The 17,845-nt window shown below is 33.1% G+C and overlaps 1 protein-coding gene across 3 annotated transcripts in view; it reads right to left on the minus strand.

Annotated features, from left to right (window-relative positions):
• The window catches only part of LOC141558473 (CDK2-associated and cullin domain-containing protein 1-like), an 86,699-nt gene that overhangs the window by 25,044 nt on the left and 43,810 nt on the right, over positions 1 to 17,845 (minus strand). For 2 of the 3 annotated variants that reach the window (XM_074295729.1, XM_074295730.1), the window contains exons 4-5: positions 12,063 to 12,158; positions 1,513 to 1,615 (exon numbers count right to left, since the gene is read on the minus strand). In XM_074295729.1, coding sequence (XP_074151830.1) covers positions 1,513 to 1,615; positions 12,063 to 12,158 — 199 coding nt within the window. The remainder of the gene's footprint in view (positions 1 to 1,512; positions 1,616 to 12,062; positions 12,159 to 17,845) is intronic. The other variant, XM_074295731.1, reaches the window with a different exon arrangement.

A 17,845-nucleotide genomic window follows, 5' to 3' on the forward strand; every position in this document is an offset into this window, starting at 1 on the left:
AGCCAATCTGACAGGTGTGTAGTGGTATCTCAGAGTGGTCTTAATTTGCATTTCTCTGATCAGTAGTGATTTGGAACACTCTTTCATGTGAGTGGATATAGTTTCAATTTCTTCCTCTGAGAATTGTCTGTTCATATCCTTTGACCATTTATCAATTGGAGAATGGTTCGGTTTCTTATAAATTTGGGTCAGTTCTCTATATATTTTGGAAATGAGACCTTTGTCAGAACCTTTGTTTTTAAAAATATTTTCCCAATTTGTTATTTCCCTTCTAATCTTGTTTGCATTAGTATTATTTGTACAGAAACTTTTTAGTTTGATGTAATCAAAATCTTCTATTTTGTGATCAATAATGATCTCTAGTTCTCCTCTGGTCATAAATTCCTTCCTCCTCCACAAGTCTGAGAGGTAGATTATCCTCTGTTCCTCCAATCTATTTATTATCTCCCTCTTTATGCCTAAATCATGGACCCATTTTGATCTTATCTTGGTATATGGTGTTAAGTGTGGATCCATATCTAATTTCTGCCATACTAATTTCCAGTTTTCCCAACAGTTTTTTCCGAATAATGAATTTTTATCCCTAATGTTGGAATCTTTGGGTTTGTCAAAGATTAGATTGCTATAGATGTACCCTTTTTTGTCCTTTGTATCTAATCTGTTCCACTGATCTACCGGTCTATTTTGTAGCCAATACCAAATGGTTTTGGTGACTGCTGCTATATAATATAGCTTTAGATCAGGTACACTTAGACCACCTTCCTCTGAGTTTTTTTTCATTAGTTCCCTTGCAATTCTTGACCTTTTATTCTTCCATATGAATTTTGTTGTTATTTTTTCTAGGTCATTAAAATAGTTTCTTGGGAGTCTGATTGGTATAGTCCAACTTTTTTTAAAAGATAGTATAACTAGCTGATTGTTAGCAAGTCACTTAATCTCTGTGCCTCAGTTTCTTCATCTGCAAAAATGGAGGTAATATCTGTACTATCTCACATAGCTATGGTAAATGAGACAAAAGATTTAAAGCAATATATGAAAGTCAGCTATACTTTCTAAAAATTATTCCCTTTCATCTCTAATTCACAATATCACCATCTAATATTAAAGAAAAATTTTAATGAGCAATGGAGCTTTATGGAATAAAATGGTATACAAAATGAAAAACATAACAGAACAGTATTTATGAACTGAACAGTAAAGTCAAGTAATCTGGATATTAAACCAGGTTAAAAAAATTTAAATATCCTCAAATATTTTAAAATGTAAAATATGTTGCATGCTAATTTAGATAATTTAGTTTTATCTACAATATAATTTTAAAATTTAAAACAAAATAATATTAGACTATTCTTTTGTGCCTTTGATGCCAAGTATTGCCAGTTTTCAGAAATAAAACAAATGATATAATCATGAAAGCACGATTCTTCCAAAAGATTTAGGTTTAATCAGAAAATTTTTGTGGAACAATTTTAAAATCTCCCCAATTTTCATAAGTTAGATAGGTTTACTTACGCATTAGACTGTAAATGTGCTTTTCTGCAACATGTTCTGTAAACAGCTTTATAAGATCATCTTTTAAGTCTCTGTTAAGCTTGGTTTCTATGTAAAATTTATTCTGCAAAATAAGATAAACAACATTTAGAAGCAAATAATCATTACAATTAAGTAATTCACTAAAACAATTTTTACTTTTAAGTAACTAGGAAGGAGTGCTATATCTCCAAAAATAATTTCTACCAAAGTCATCTTTAAGTTTTAGATGTATAACTTTGTCCAACATCATGAAATAATGCTAACACCTATAAGATTTTAAGAGAAATTATGTTGTTTCTGGTTCATAGGCAATTCCATAGGACTAAAACAAGTAGAAATGAAGACTTCTTAGTAGAGGAGAAAACAGCAGAAGTTGAAACTTACAATCTTCCAATCATTCTCAAGTTAAAAAACTGCATTACAGAAGAAGAAAAGGGGGCCAGTGATACAATAGGTTAGTGTAATAGATGAACTGAGCTTGTGTCAACTTATTTAACTTAACTGTTTCAACAACATTTAGGGGAAAAAAAACTTATCCCGAGTGAGGTCTTTTCTCTCTTCCCCATTCAGTTCTCTATCTCCCTTCCCACATCCTTCAAGCTACTCATTACAAAATAATGTATTATTCTAAAATCTTTGGGCCCAACTTGAATCAACAAACTTTATCAAGATGTGATGAAACTTCTAAGAAAAACCATGCTCATCTTTTTCAAGGATGACACAAAAGCAAAAAGCCCTTGATTGATCCATATAAGAACACCACCTTCATTCTCTATGCACTGACCAAAGTACAGCATTGGGAGAATAAGCAAGAAATCTTTGATTCTGATGTGGGGAAACCCTGAAACTGTCCTGACTTAGGAGTAAATGCTTGAGAACTCTTTGAAGGAGGGAAACTCCTTGAACTCTCCTGGGAGAGGCCTGCTAGTGGTTTTATTCTGTTATCTTGATGGGACTAGTTGAGTCCAGGACCACTCTGCCTATTTAGCTCAAATTTAAGTAATCTCATTTAGCTGGAGATCTATATTTTTATAGCTCCCTATTGAGCTGAAGATTGGCTCAGGACTACTCCTAGTAAATCGTCCCATTCTACAGGAAATCTAGGCCTGGGGGCAGTAATCTCATTGGGACTCATTTCTTTGCAGAGGCCCATAGCAGGAACATGACATGCTAAAGAACCTGTCTCTCTCCTTGGCATAGCTGCCTGTGAGGACCATCTGCCCCCTGAGAAGTCATTCTCTTCTCAGTGTCAGCTTCCATTTCCCTAACAGGACCTGGCAGAGGGCCAAAAGCAGGCCTCATTCCAGGCCAAGGGATCTCTCCTTGTCATAGCTGCCAAGAACCCTCTGCCCACTGTGAAAAGATTCACTTTTCTCAGTGTTAACATTCCTCTTTACCTCTCTTTTGGGATTTTTCTGCTAGGAACTTTACCTTGCCACTGAGGAAGTCAGTCTTCCTAGCAAAGGCTAATCAATTCCAACAATAAACTTTTTTGCCAGTCTAACTTTTCGGGTTTGTAAATTCCTTTATGACAGCCCTGTGCTGCCCAGAAGGGGGTTCTCCACAACTCTCCACCCTGTGCCAAACCTCATCAATTCTTCAGTCCATGCAAATATTTCTAGATCATCTATGATGAGATTCAAAGGAAAATTCTTTGTGTATCTCTCATTTCCTATCTCTCCTGACTCCTCTGTTTATTTCTACCCACTACCTTGCCCTTTTCTTACTTAATCTATTACTTATCCCCAAGGATCCCTCCCTTATCCTCTCCTTCAACCATTTTCCCCTCACCCGCTGCATCCACACCTCACTGTTTCTGCACGCATGGGCTATGTGGTACATCCTTCTCTCCCAAACATGCTTCTCAGCAGCACTGCTGGGCCTGGAGTATCTTATCAGCAGAGTTTCCCTTAATCTCAGAAACATGACTCCCCAGCTGTGTGAGAGATGAAAATTCCTATGGCAGGAGCAAAGGCTACCTTCCAACCCAGGAAGCCACAGTCCTCACTGCTTCCTGATTCGGAGGGGCTGACCTGGAAATCTTTACACTTCACACAGGCCAAATCTCCATCCAGCAATTTTTCTTCAGGTCTTCTCTGTTTGTTCCAAGGGAGACCACTATTCTTCCCCAACTCCTATTTTTTTTTTTTTTACCACCTCTCCACTCACCATGAGGTAGTATTTTGCCTTGTTTGTGGGGAAAATCTGGAGAGCTTGGAATTTTTTGACCTATTCCACCATTTCCCAAGAATCCTCCTGTACAAAATTAACACATTCTTCTTTAAAGAATATTGGCAATTCTACTGTTAGTGTGTGATACTGTTTTCTACTAAGTACCAATAAAGGGCACTGAATAGTAAGCATTATTTATGCTCAAGCATCTCAGAAAACAACTAGTTCAATATCTTCATTTTACAGATAAGGAAACTAAGATCTAGAGAAGTCAAGTGACTTATCTAAATTACAAAGACACTAAACAGAAAAATTGAGAAAAAGCTAAGGCTATATAATCAGTCTCTAAATTCACATCTATCTTTCTATTTTTGTTTCTTACTGTTCTTAAGAGGGGACCATTCTAAGAGGTCCTTGGTTCAATATAATTACATTTTAAACAAGTGGCACAAGTTGGACACTTCTCAAGCTGCTTATTTCTCCATCATTCTCAGCCACAGCTACACAAAGAGCTGGTCATACTCTTGATTTTGCCATCAAACACAAGTGCAATGTTCTGAATTCTTGAAATTCCCCTATTCTCTCTATTGTCATTCTACCTGTCTTGCATTGCAATCCCAAACCCTGTTCTTTGTCCTCACCATTACTTCCAATCCTTCCATTTCTTTCTTTTCCAGGCCATCATCTCTGCAGTAGCTACATTTTTCCCCTTCTCTATTCTGACAACTTGAAGAACCAATCCCTCAATACACTGTCTTCTCAAGTCCTTTGTCATCTTATGGCACTATTAAACTTGCTTCACCCACCCTTAAACTTGAATTGTTCACTATCCACTGCCCTTGCTCCTACTCATTTGTTGAACAAGCAGAGAAAATTATTAAACCATGCTACACAGGTCTACTACAAGTTTGTGTTAATCTCATTTGAGCCTAACTTTGGCCAGGTAGCCTTTTTAGACCTCCCTAACTCATTCTTTCTTTCATCACAGCAGCTCTTTCAGACCTTTTCCCACTCTCCATAAGTCTCCCATGGCTTGCTCTCTCACCCTCTCAGTAGAATAGCTTGCCTCAAAGCTCATTGAAAAAATGAGGCCATTTCTGAGTGCTGCTGCTGCTTCTCCCCTCTTTAACCAATAGTTATCTTCCTCATCTTACATGAGGCAGTTATTCTTTTCCTTGACTCTAAAATAAAATCCTACAATTTTTTCCACAAGTGATCACATTCCATTCCATCTTCTCTTAAGATTGCCCTCAGGGAAGAGTCTGAGAAAATGGCAGGCTTTCCCAATTTCCCCCACAAATAGAACAAATTTGTGCCTCAGGGTAAACACAGCCTGGTGAAAAATTAAGACGACTTAGGGCAAAACTGGGGTCCTTTTGATACAACCTGAGAAGATGTGAAGAAAAACTCCGGGCTAGGATTAACCTGCCTAAAGAGCACACAGATAGCAAGTGGGGATCCCTGGGGTATCAGCAGGAACCACAGAGTCTTTCATCTCTGGGATTGTCCCCTAAGGATTTGGGAACTCCAGGCCCAGCTGAGCTGCACAGCCATTCCTGGACAAGATGGAACCAGCACACCAGGAGTACAGAAGCAGTGAGGCAGGGACACTGCTGGCTAAGGGCACTTGCAGGAGAAGGGGAGCTCTTAGTTTGTGATTCCAAGTCAGAGGGGAGAGCTGAATGGAAATTAGAGGCACCATCCTCCCACCCCACAATTAGAGGTTCTTATACTAACACTTATTTTAAAATAAAAAATGAGCCAGCAAAGAAGAACTTCACCATAAAAACATACATGGGAACAGGAAAGATAGGGGTTCATCTTCAGAAGAGAATACTTTAGTAAAAAGAGCTTCTTCTACCCCAAATAGTAATATGAAATGGCTCCCTGTCCAGAGAGAATTTATATAAAACTCAAAAAAGAATTCAAAAATCAAATGAGAGACATTGAGAAAAAACTAAAAAAGGAAATAAAAACCATCCAAGAAAAACAAGAAAATTATTGGGGGGGGGAAGGGGGAAATCAACCAGAAAAGATGATACAGAATCACAAAGCTGAAAATAACTCTGAAAATTAGAATTGAGGAAGGGGAAGCCAGTGAAGCTATGAGAAACCATGAAATAACAAAATAGACTATAAAGAATGAGAAAATAGAACACAATGTGAAATATCTTTTAAGAAAAATAACAAATCTGGAGAACAGATTAAGAAAATATAAGAATAATTGAACTGCCTAAAAATGTGACCAAAAAAAGGACCTTGACAAAATAATGTAAGAAATAATACAAGAAAACTATCCTGAAGTGATAAAACAAAAGGGAAAAATAGAAATAGAAAAAATCCACCAATTTCCACCTCAACAAGATCCTTTGTGGAAAACACATAACATTACTGTCAAATTTTGAAACCTCCAGATCAAAGAGAAAATTTTGCAAGAAACAAGAAAAAAAAACAATTAAAACATGCTGGAATTACAATTAGAATTGTACAGGACTTGGCAGTAGCTACAATAAAAAACCACAGGTCCTGGAATCATATCTATTGGCAATCAAGAAATCTAATCCTATCATCTCCAACAAAATTATCTATAATATTGAATGAGAAAAAAATGAACATTCCTTGAACTTGCAGATTTTCAGAACTTTCTATCAACCAAATCTGAACTTAGTAGAAAATTTAACATATATAGCCAATATGAAAGATCAATTTCAAGAAACAACATGGACAAATTGTCTTTGTTTTTTTGCTTTTAACACTGTTGACATCAACAACAGGGCAGTTAAAAAAAAAAGATTGGGGAAGAGTTAAAATAAAAATAGTAATTATGTCATACAAATGAGGTGCAGAGGAAAAAAAGACACAGAAGCATTAGAGGGGGGAGAAGGAAGGTTCTGAAAAGCTATTCACATCAGGAATGGGTTAAATAGGCAACACTACATATATACTATGAAGGGTCACACACCCTCCAAAATCTATGAAGAAGTAAAAGGAGGAATAGATAAACAGGGAAGCAAAGGGTCAAGGCAGAAGACAAAGCAGAGGTCCATGGAATTTAAGTAATAGCAAGGCAGGTGCGCCAGCATGCATGGAGTTATACGTATATATCTACATATGTATATTTAACTATTTCCTTTCTTAACTATAACCTGTTGGAAGGTGGGGTGAAAGGGGGAAAAAGAATAAAGTAAATACAGTGAGTAGAAGAGAATAAATGAATAATTTACAAACAAAGAAGTAAAGAAAAGATGGGCACTCATGAATATAATTTCTTTTACTAATATATACACTTTCTGGAACTGGTATTTCTTGTTATGTATTTTGAATCCTCCCTTATATTCTGTTAGGCACATGACAATGGTCTCTTTTGTCTTGTTTCACTGTGCTTTGTATTTCTTTGTTTAAACTTTTTTAAAAAGGAAAGAAAAAAATTTTTAAAAGATAGTGAGAAAAAAGACTGCCCTCTCACTACCAATGTCTTTCATCTTCAATCTTTTCCTTTTTAGTGGCTGCTTTCCCATTGCCTACAAACATTTCTTTCCCCCATTCTCAAAAAACTCTTATTTGATCCATCCTTCTCAATGAGCTACTGTTCTTTATGTTGTCTCTTCCTTTTTGTGACCAAGAAGGCTGTTTGCAATAGAGGTGCCATCACTAGTTCTGCTCCCAATAATCTTCTCTACAGTCTGGCTTCTGATCTCATCACTTCATTTAAATCACCTTTTCCCAATTTACTAACGATCTCTTAACGGCCAAATCTGGTGGCTTTTTCTAAATTTTCATCATTCTTGATCTTTCTTCAGCCTTTAACACTATCAAACACCCTCTTCTTCTTGATGGTCTCTCCTCTCTGGATCTGTAACACTATTCTTCCTGTTTCTTTGCCTAGAATTCTCTCCCTCCTCATTTCTTCCTCCTAGCTTCCTTTAAATCATAGATAAGATCCTATCTTCTATAGAAAGCCTTTTCCAATTCTTCTTATTGATCATTTCCCATTTTTCCTGTATAGAGATTGCTTATACATAAAGTGTTTCCATTCTGCCTCCCTCATTAGACTATGAGCTTCTTAAAATCAGGGACAGCCTTTTACCTTTCTTTTATCCCCAACACTTAGTACAGTGCATAGTACATAGTAACACAGTAAGTACTTAGTAAGTGTTTACTGACTGACTCTAAAAGAATACTGAATCATTAATTAATTAACTAATGTTATCAGAATATCAGAATATATCAGAATATACACCTGTTAGTAAGTTTCATTAATAAAAGGACAAAATATTACATACTGTCCATGTCCATTCTATGTTTATTCATAACTTAGAGGCTCAGCTACCTTAAACTATACAAACACCAGTAAAAAGTATCTTACTACTGAATATATAGAAGGCAGAAAGATTTAGAAAAAACTCGACTTTTAGAATTTTATGTCTATAAAACACAGGTTCAAATTCTAGCTACCAACTTAGCTGAGGCAGTTTCTTTCTCTAGGCTTTCACTGTCTCACCTATAAAATGGAGTTAAAACAGATCAACTATAATATCCTTTTCTGCTCTAAATTATATAATTCTCTAAAATATGTTAAATAAATCAAACCCACATACACATCTTTCTCTATTTAAAATTATAGTGGTACACCCAGAGATGGAATACTGGGAAGTGAATGTAAATTATTAGCACTACTGTCTATCTACCCAGGTTACTTATACCTTCGGAATCTAATACTTAATGTGCAACAAGAAAATGGTATTTACACACATATATTGTATCTAGGTTTTATTGTAACACATGTAAAATGTATGGGATTGCCTGTCATCGGGGGGGGGGGAGGGAGTGGAGGGAGAGGGGGGATAATTTGGAAAAATGAATACAAGGGATAATATTATAAAAAAAAATTACTCATGCATATATACTGTGAAAAAAAATTCTAAATAAAATTTTTTAAAAAGTATTGGGAACACTTAAAATTACAGTGGTTTTAAAAAGGTAACATGAATGAATAATGATAAACTGCTTATATTCAAATATGGGGGCATGTATATCACCTGAACCTTATCATCATCTGATCTCAGATAGAAAGTCCAATTAAACAAGACCTAAAAGTGATTCTGTTTTGTCTTGATATTAAGAAAGGAATAACAAAAAAGGTGAAGAGGACTACACTGGGGAGAAAAAGGAAGGTTATAAAAAATCATCTCACATAATCAGTATGTGCAAGTAGATTATCTATACAAATGAGGAGGGAATAGGGAAACGTCTAACTCCTGAACTTCACTCTTATGTGAACTGATCAAAAGGAGAAAGAATACATAACTTACATGCAAATGTTTACTCATATATATACAGCACAAAAATACATTTTATTCAACAAGAAAACAGGAGAGAAAAGGGAGAAGATAGGAGATTTAGAAGAAAGGTAAATGAAGGGAACAATTGAATACTAAGCAAAACAAATTATAAAAAATGTACAAAAATACTGACAATTCTTTCTGAAGTAGGAAAGAATAGTAATCTGACAGGATGCCCATAAATTGAGAATGATAGAACAAGTTACCATATATGTTATGGAATAATCATTTCCAGAAATATAAAGTTGATGAAGCAAAGTTTAGGGTTGATTTTTAGAATTAAATTAACAGAAATATTTTTCCCTAATTTTTGAACATTTTCATTTAAAGTTTTGAGGTCTAAATTCTATCTTTCCTCTCTCCTCCTCTTCCACCTTCCCTATTACAATAAGCAATCAGATCTAAGTTATACATATGGAATTATATGAAGCATTTCCAAATTAATCATATTAAGAAAAATCTTATTGTTGTTCCAATAAATATTTCAGGAAAAGAATTATTTAGTTGTATGAGCATTTTCATCCTTTCAAGTTAAACAAGTTATCCGTGATATTAATGTGTGTTAACAATAAGAAATGAAATCATTTTGTTTATAGAATTTCCAGAGGAAAACACTTCAATATATGATTTGTTTTCACTTCTGGGTTATTATACAATTAAAATTTTAATTTTCAAGGCAATAAACTTTGATGTCACTACTCATTAGTAGGAATACAATATTCTGATTTTAACAGAAAAGTTATAAAATTATTGAAGTTTATGCCCTAACAAAAAAGTGTTCCTAATTATATTCTGTAGAATAACTTAAGTGTTTACAATATTAGGTTCTCTATGCAAAAAGCACTATAGAAAATATTAAAGAGATATGACTAGAAAAAGGATTGTTTCAGTCATTATCAAGATTTGCAAGGGACAGCCAAGAGTCAGGCCATGAGCTTCATTGGAACACTCATAAAATACTAAGTGGTCAAAAAGATAGCCCTCAAGACTGTGGATGAACATCCCCTTCCACTGTATTGAAATTTTACATGAAGATATGGACAAGAATCATTCAGTTTCAGAAGGCCAGAAGAGTTGAAATTTGCAACATTGGAAGAATTACACATTATCAATGAAATAATAAGTATAATGAAGTATTTATATAACATACCCTGAGACAAACAGACACTAAGCCTTCTTTCATCAAAATAAAAACAATAAATATAAAACTTCAATTCACATTTTTAAAAAGCAAGACATTACTTGTATGCTCTTGGATCACAGACAGATCTTAAAGCTGTAAGTTATCACATTATTTTCTTAATTCCTAGTATTATCATTTATGTATATAACAGAGTTCGAAATTAAATTATAATATCTATTCACTCCTAACTCTCTCACCCAGAAATACCCTCTAGCCCTATAATCTATTTCTGATATGCCCTCTCTATGGTGAAAACACAAGAGATCACGAGTTTTAATTTATGGAAATAAAAGTATTTCCTTATCAAGAGGATATTACTAACTGTTTTGACATGTTTATATATATATTGTATTTAATTTATACTTTAACCTATGTAACATGTATTGTTCTACCTGCCATCTGGGAGAGGAGGGTGGGGGGAAGGAGAGGAAAAATTGGAACAAAAAGCTTGGCAATTGTCAGTGCTATAAAATTACCCATGCATATATCTTATAAATAAAAAGCTATAATAATTTAAAAAAAAAACCTATAAAAAAAGAGGGTATTATTACTCTGTCAACATTAACTATATCCCATGTATACATACATTGTATTTAACATATACTTTTAACATATTTAACATGTATTAGTTCTACCTGCCATCTGGGGTAGGGGGTGAGGAGGAGGGGAAAAAATTGGAACAAAAGGTTTTGAAATGCTGAAAAATTACCCATGTATATATCTTGTAAATAAAAAGCTATAATAAAAAAAAAAAGTGAATGTCGAAAACTATCTTTGCATGTATTTTGAAAAATAAAAAGCTATTAGTATCACTGTTTAAAAAAGGAAAAAACACAAAAATATTAACTATATCCTAAAATAACTAATTTTCCTAAATGAGGTGCCAACAAACCCTTAACAACATATAGGTGCTATACCTTTTCTCCCCAAAGCTGACACTCCACTAAGAGGTAACTACTCTCCAATCATTCACACAGAAAACAGTTATTGCCATATCCTTAACAGGAATGAATAAATATATTTTTTTAGTCTGAAAAAAGAGAACTTTTTAAAAATTTGACTCAACTTCTCATAAATGAAAGACAATACTAATTTGTCTAACATTCTATTAACAAAGCTCTATGAGCCACCATTTTTTGCTTAAATTGCAAGCATTTGTTTGTGTATTTTATTTAATCTGAAAACAAATTCATGACGTTGACAACCATAACTCATAAAAACATTCACTAAATCAATAATAGCTGTAAATTGGTCACATATCTTCTAAAGCTCTTTAAAAGTTATATTGTACATGTGGCATATATACATTTTTTATCTGCCTAAGTAGTTAGTTAATTAAAGTATTTTGCTGCCCAAATCATGTTGACAATGCCACTTCAATGAACAAGGTCCCAACACTACAAAATATAACCAAGAAAAAGATTGTAACTATGGCCCATCAATCAATGGGACTGGAACAATATATAAATTTTCCTTACTTTACAGCAATTGATATTATACCCCTCACTTGATACTTAGCGTTTGCTGTCTGGTATCATTTGTTAATCTACAAATCTCATCTCCTTAACTAGACTACAAGCTTCTTAAAAAAAAAAAAATAAAATAAATCAGGATTTTTAAGGATATTCAAGAGTTGTTAACTGATTATCAAGTGGTTTGTTCTAAATTCTAAAGTTGTTATATTAGCAATTTCAAAATGGGGGGGGGGGAGGAAGAGAGAAAACACCACAAATATCTCCAAGGGAAGGGTACTCCTCTCACTGATCAGATTATGGTTCTCATTTATATTTTTTTGTCAGGGTCCTTTATTTTTTTTAAATGCCTAAACTTACCATATATATGAAAAGAGGCACAATGCTCTGCAATGCTCCCATATATTGTCCAAGTGCTAAGTTAAATCTTTCAATATAGAGTTCTGGAGGGCTGGCCTGTAGGAAGCAATAAAAAAATGTGATCTTTTTTCTGGCCCAGATAGTAAGTAAAAACCTAGATGAAAAAAGCATTAAGATTATAGATATAAGCTGACCTCTTACCATGATTTGTAAAGTAACAAAGGCAAAATAGTACTGAAACTTGATAGCTGAATGAAGTGAAACTTTAGTTTTGAAGATTATAAACATTAGAACAAAAGTTAGAAAACTCTCTACTACTAAATCTGTGACAAATTATATAGTTCAGTTAAGAGACTTTAAACATATATATCATGTTTAAAAAGGTTCATTGAAAATTTGACTTCTTCCTAATCAAAAACATTTATTAATGTTTAAATAAAATATGCTTAAAAGTTCAATTATTACTGAATTGCAATACTATCTTCAGCAGCTCATCTTGCCCAACGCAGGACAGAAAGTCAAATGTGAACAAGTTTGAGAAGACTCCATACGATATGAAATCCCAAGTCATAAGCCTACCCTGTGAAATAACACCAATGCCACCTTGCATTTTACATTTTCTTTAAATATAATCCAAATACATATACATTTTCATAAAGTTCTCTAAGAAGCTCGGGCAGTCTTAACATCTGACACTAGCTATGCCACTCTGGTACAAAGATATTTCACCTGAATCTCAATGTCCTTATTACTATAAGAATGAGAATCATTTCCTTACCTCCCTTTCTAACTCATTAGGTTACTTTGAAGAAATGGCATTTGTCATTATTTTATAAATAAACAGACGGAAAGAATAGCAATGCCAAGTTGATGCCACCTGATTTGGAGGCTCACCAAAGGCCCTTTCCTCTTTAGTCCATTCAGCCACAAAACATTCACACAAAGTGAGATCAGCTATATAAAGTAGAATATATATTATTTTCTTTATTTGGTCAAAGAACCCAAATATCTTTTTTCTCATTAATCTCCTTCATAAAGAAACCTTACATTCTTTATAGTAGTAAGAAAATATAACATCTCATATTTATATAACACCCTAAGATTGTGCTAAGTACTTTTCATAATTATTTCAATTAATTCTCCTAACAAAGCTATGAAGAAGATGCTTTTATTTTTCTTTTACAGATGAGGAAATGTGGTTCAAAAAAACTCTGGGCAATCACACAGCTATCTGAAGTGGTATTCAAAACCCAGGTCTAGGTTTTCACTACAATACCACAGTCTCTTTCTGAGAATTAACTAATTGCAATCCTGTCTCCTTCACTTATTAGTTGTATGATATGGGTCAAGGCACATCCTTTGTACTTCTCTTACTCACAAGACAGTTACATGAATCAAGTGAGATTATATAAAAGCACTTCAAAAGGTATTAAGTACTAAACAAATAAGATAAATTTTATTTAAGTAAAATTTTACAATAACAAAACTCAATGCAACCAGAATTAAAGAAAATATTAGGGGGGGGGGTTGCATAAGGATTTCATAAGCACCTGATAACAAAGATGTATGGAAGACAAAAAGTTATTCCCCAGTAGACAAACAAAAGATATGAAGAAATCACTCTCCAAAGAATATAAGATTTTTATTCCTCCTAAATGTAATAATTTTGTTTGTAAGAGTAACTCTGAAGTTTTACTTAAATTCCAGAAAATTAGCAAAAACAACAAGTAAGAATCTAAGTGGGAAGAATTACTGAAAGATAGGAACATTAATACACTACTAGTGGCACTATGAATTTATCCATCTATTCTAGAAGCACATGGGAATTATAAGCAACTAAAATGGCCCAAAAATCCTATTCTTAAACATATTAAACAAGCAAAACTTAAGTCTAATGGACAATAAAATATTCAAAGAATCATTTTTATAGTAGCAAAGAACTAAAAACAAAATAGATGCCATCAACTGAAACTAAACAAATTGTGATGAAATGCAAACATGAAGGAATATTCCAATGTCAGAAAAAAATAATGAATGCAAAAACTTCTATGAACTGAAATAAAGTGAATAGAACCAAGAACACTAAATATATCAATATAATTTAAACAGAAAGAACAATTAAAATAGAAATCAAACACTATAATAAAAATAAGCTTGAACCCTCTACTTCCCAACTTCAGAGGATTATGGATGTGGAATATCAAACATACTAAGAATTAACTATTTGTTAGTTCTACTGAACTTCTTTGTTTTCTCTTCTTAATTCCATATTATAATACATAATAGTCTTGGTGAGGAAAAATATATTAAACAAAAAATAACAATGATGTAAAAACAAAAGAATAAAAAGAAAATGGAATTGGCTTGTTACAACTTAAAAAAAAAACCTACTCTTAAACAGAATATATTAAGTTTACATACTGAAATTGAAAAAAATAAATAAAAAGAAAAAAACAAAGGTTAACAATTTCTAACTAAAAACTATTTAGCAATCTTCAAAAAACTGTAAGAACAGAATGTCTTCCAATAATAAGTGAAGGAGCTTAAGAAGTAATCAAATTAAAGCTAAAGAAACAAACATGCTTTTGTTTCTGCATTTATAAAACATATAAAGATGAGCTGAAATGGTCTTTGAAATCCTTTCCCATGCTAACATTCTTCCCCCCACCCCACCCCCGGAGGCTGGGGTTAAGTGACTTGCCCAGGGTCACACAGCTAGGAAGTGTTAAGTATGTGAGACCAGATTTGAACTTGGTTCCTCCTGACTTCAGGGTTGGTGCTCTATCCACTGCACCACCTAGCTGCCCCGCTAACATTCTTTAATTCTAAAAAATACCTAAAAACAAGCCCAGTTCCTTGATACATACATACATACATACATACACACACACATATATATATGTATGTATATACATATATATACACATACACACACATATATATACACACACACATACATATATACACATACATCTCTCTCTCTCTAATGATTAAGATTCCCAAAGACTAACAATAGTTTACTCTTCCATTCAATGCAGTCTATACAAAAAGTAAGAACAGTAATAATAATTATTGATAATGTGATAATATAACTAATTAAATTATAGGCATTATTACTACATTAAATAGGGCCTACTATGTAACAAGCACTGTACTATTATATGCTTTACAAATTATTATTTCATTTAATTCTTTAAAAAAAAAACTCTTATAAGGTACATGCCATTATTTTCGTCATATTACAAAGGAGTAAACTGAGTTAAAGAGAGGTTAAGTGACTTGCCAAGGATCACAGAACTGGTGCAGTGTCTAACACCCTATTTGAGCTCAGGCCTTTCTGATTCCAAGCCCAAGGCTCTATCCACTACACCATCTAAGCTAGCTCAGGAAGCCTGAAGAGGGTCTTGTAAGAAGCATCATCATTAGTTATGGGGACAAGAATAAACAAGTCTGATTATTACAATTAAAAGTGTGTTGGGGAGATAGTAGTATGAAGTGGAATCTGATCTTAGCCCCAAATCTCAAACCAGGAACTGAAGCATCCTTTGCCTCTTTTAATATCCCCAGTTTTTAACTTGTAAACTTTTTGCTTACAACCATGAAAAATTTACCTTACAGGAGAGAGCATAATCTCAAAAACAAATACAAGAATAAAGAAAAACCAAAAGGGGCAACTTCTGAGAAAACAGAAGGGACTAAAGTTGATCGTTTACATGATGGGAGAGAAGACAAGTACACTTTTAGAACTCTGGGTCAAAGAGGTAGTTAATAAAGACCAACACACAAGGTCTAGGGGCAATTTTCATTTTTTTTTTCTTTTTAATGATTTTAAGAGGAAAGAAAAGGAAGGAAAAAGAATTACATTAGGAAAAGAAATCCATTAGTACAAATAATTGGAGGGCCTAAGAAGAGTATACAAAAACATGGGGGATAAGGTGAAGCCTTATTGGACCAGACAAAGGGCATAGATAGATAGATAGATAGATAGATAGATAGATAGATGAAGTTTGTGTAAAAAAAATACAACAGAGAAATATGTAGGAATAGAGAGGAAAAAAAGAGGCATTTAAGAGAGAGGAAAGTGAGGAAGAGAACAGCCCCAAGAACAAACTTTTTAAACTTTGAAGCATAGATCATAACTGGGAATTTTTTTTTTTTTTTAAAGAAAAAAGGAATCAAGGGAGTGCTGATGCTGGAAAAAGGCCACACAAATCATAGAACATAAATATAATGGAATATTACTGGGTTGTAAGAAAGCATGAAAAATGTAGATGAACAAATGTAGAGTGAAGCAAGCAGAGCCAAGAAAACAATATACTGTACACATTAACTACAAAAGTATAAATAGGACAATACAACATATAGACACCAAATAGTACAGGATCTAATTATGTCAAAAAAAAAAAATTAATTGAATTACATGGAGAAACAGAAGAACTATAAAAGTTGAAGATATCAATGATCACCTTTCAGACTAAACCAAATCTAGCAAAAAATAAGACAGAGGTTAGATGTGAATAAAATTCTCACAGGGGATCTTGCCTAATCATTAAATAGGAACAGAAAGGACTATCCATATTCATTAATTACGGATGACAACATTTATAAAATATGGTATGTGCGAGGGCGTTACAATGTCAAACAAATTAGGAAAAGTAGGAAAATTAAAACATACTTTACTGATTACAAAATAATTTTCTTAAATAGGCTAAATACTTTAATCCTAAATATTGTTGATTCAAAAAATAAATCAATTAAGATATAATATTAAGGGAAACAAAAAGGAATTGGGGAGGATGTGAGATTTAAGGGTCACATTTATAAATATTTCTAAATACTTTCATAACAAAATAGAAAAGACTGAGCAGTGAACCGAGCATAGACTTTTTTTAAAAAAAAAAGTTGAAAAAGCAACAAATTTTAAAACTTCACATTAATACACACAGAGAAAGAAATCAAAACAATAAATAAAATTATCAACAAAAAATCATTTAAAAATCAAATGGAGATATTTTAGTGAAATAAAAAACTTATCTAATATGACAATAAAAAATTTCTAATATGAACAAGCAAAAGAGGATTCACAAAAAATGTAGAGAAAAGGAAATTATAAACAATTTTTCTGAATCACATGCTAACAAAATTGATACCTATAAAGCAGAACATTTAAAAAAATACAAAATACCCAGATTATGTATTATTAGTTTACTGTCAGAAAAAGAAAATGAGCTCCCAAATAAAAAACCTGGGACTTGATAGCTTCACCAAGGAATTATATCAAATAATCAAAGAAAATTTCTGAGTCAAATTTTTTGCTAAAACAGAGCAAAAAAGGGTTATAAACTTCTTCTATTAAAAAAAAATTATCTTGGCAAATTAATAAGATAAAAAACAGAAGAAAAATAGAGAATAGTCCTAAATAATATCAACAGAAAAAATACTAAATAAAATATTAACAAAGAGACTACAGAGTATTTTAAATATTATATGCTATGACCAAGAATTCAGAGCTGATTCACGATTAGGGAAAGTGTGTGTGTGTGTGTGTGTGTGTGTGTGTGTGTGTGTGTGTGTGTGTGTGTGTGTGTGTGTGTGTGTAAACAGTATATTACATTATATATTAATTTTTTTAAAAGATCATATTTATACACCAATCTAAAGTTTAGAAAGTGCTTTTACATATGTAACTCACTTGATCATAGTAACCCTAGGACATAAATGTTATTATTATCCCCATTTTACACATGAGGAAACTGAGGCAAATTAAGTGACTTGCCCAGGGT

The sequence above is a fragment of the Sminthopsis crassicaudata genome, chromosome 2, assembly GCF_048593235.1.
Source record: "Sminthopsis crassicaudata isolate SCR6 chromosome 2, ASM4859323v1, whole genome shotgun sequence".
NCBI lineage: Eukaryota > Metazoa > Chordata > Mammalia > Dasyuromorphia > Dasyuridae > Sminthopsis > Sminthopsis crassicaudata.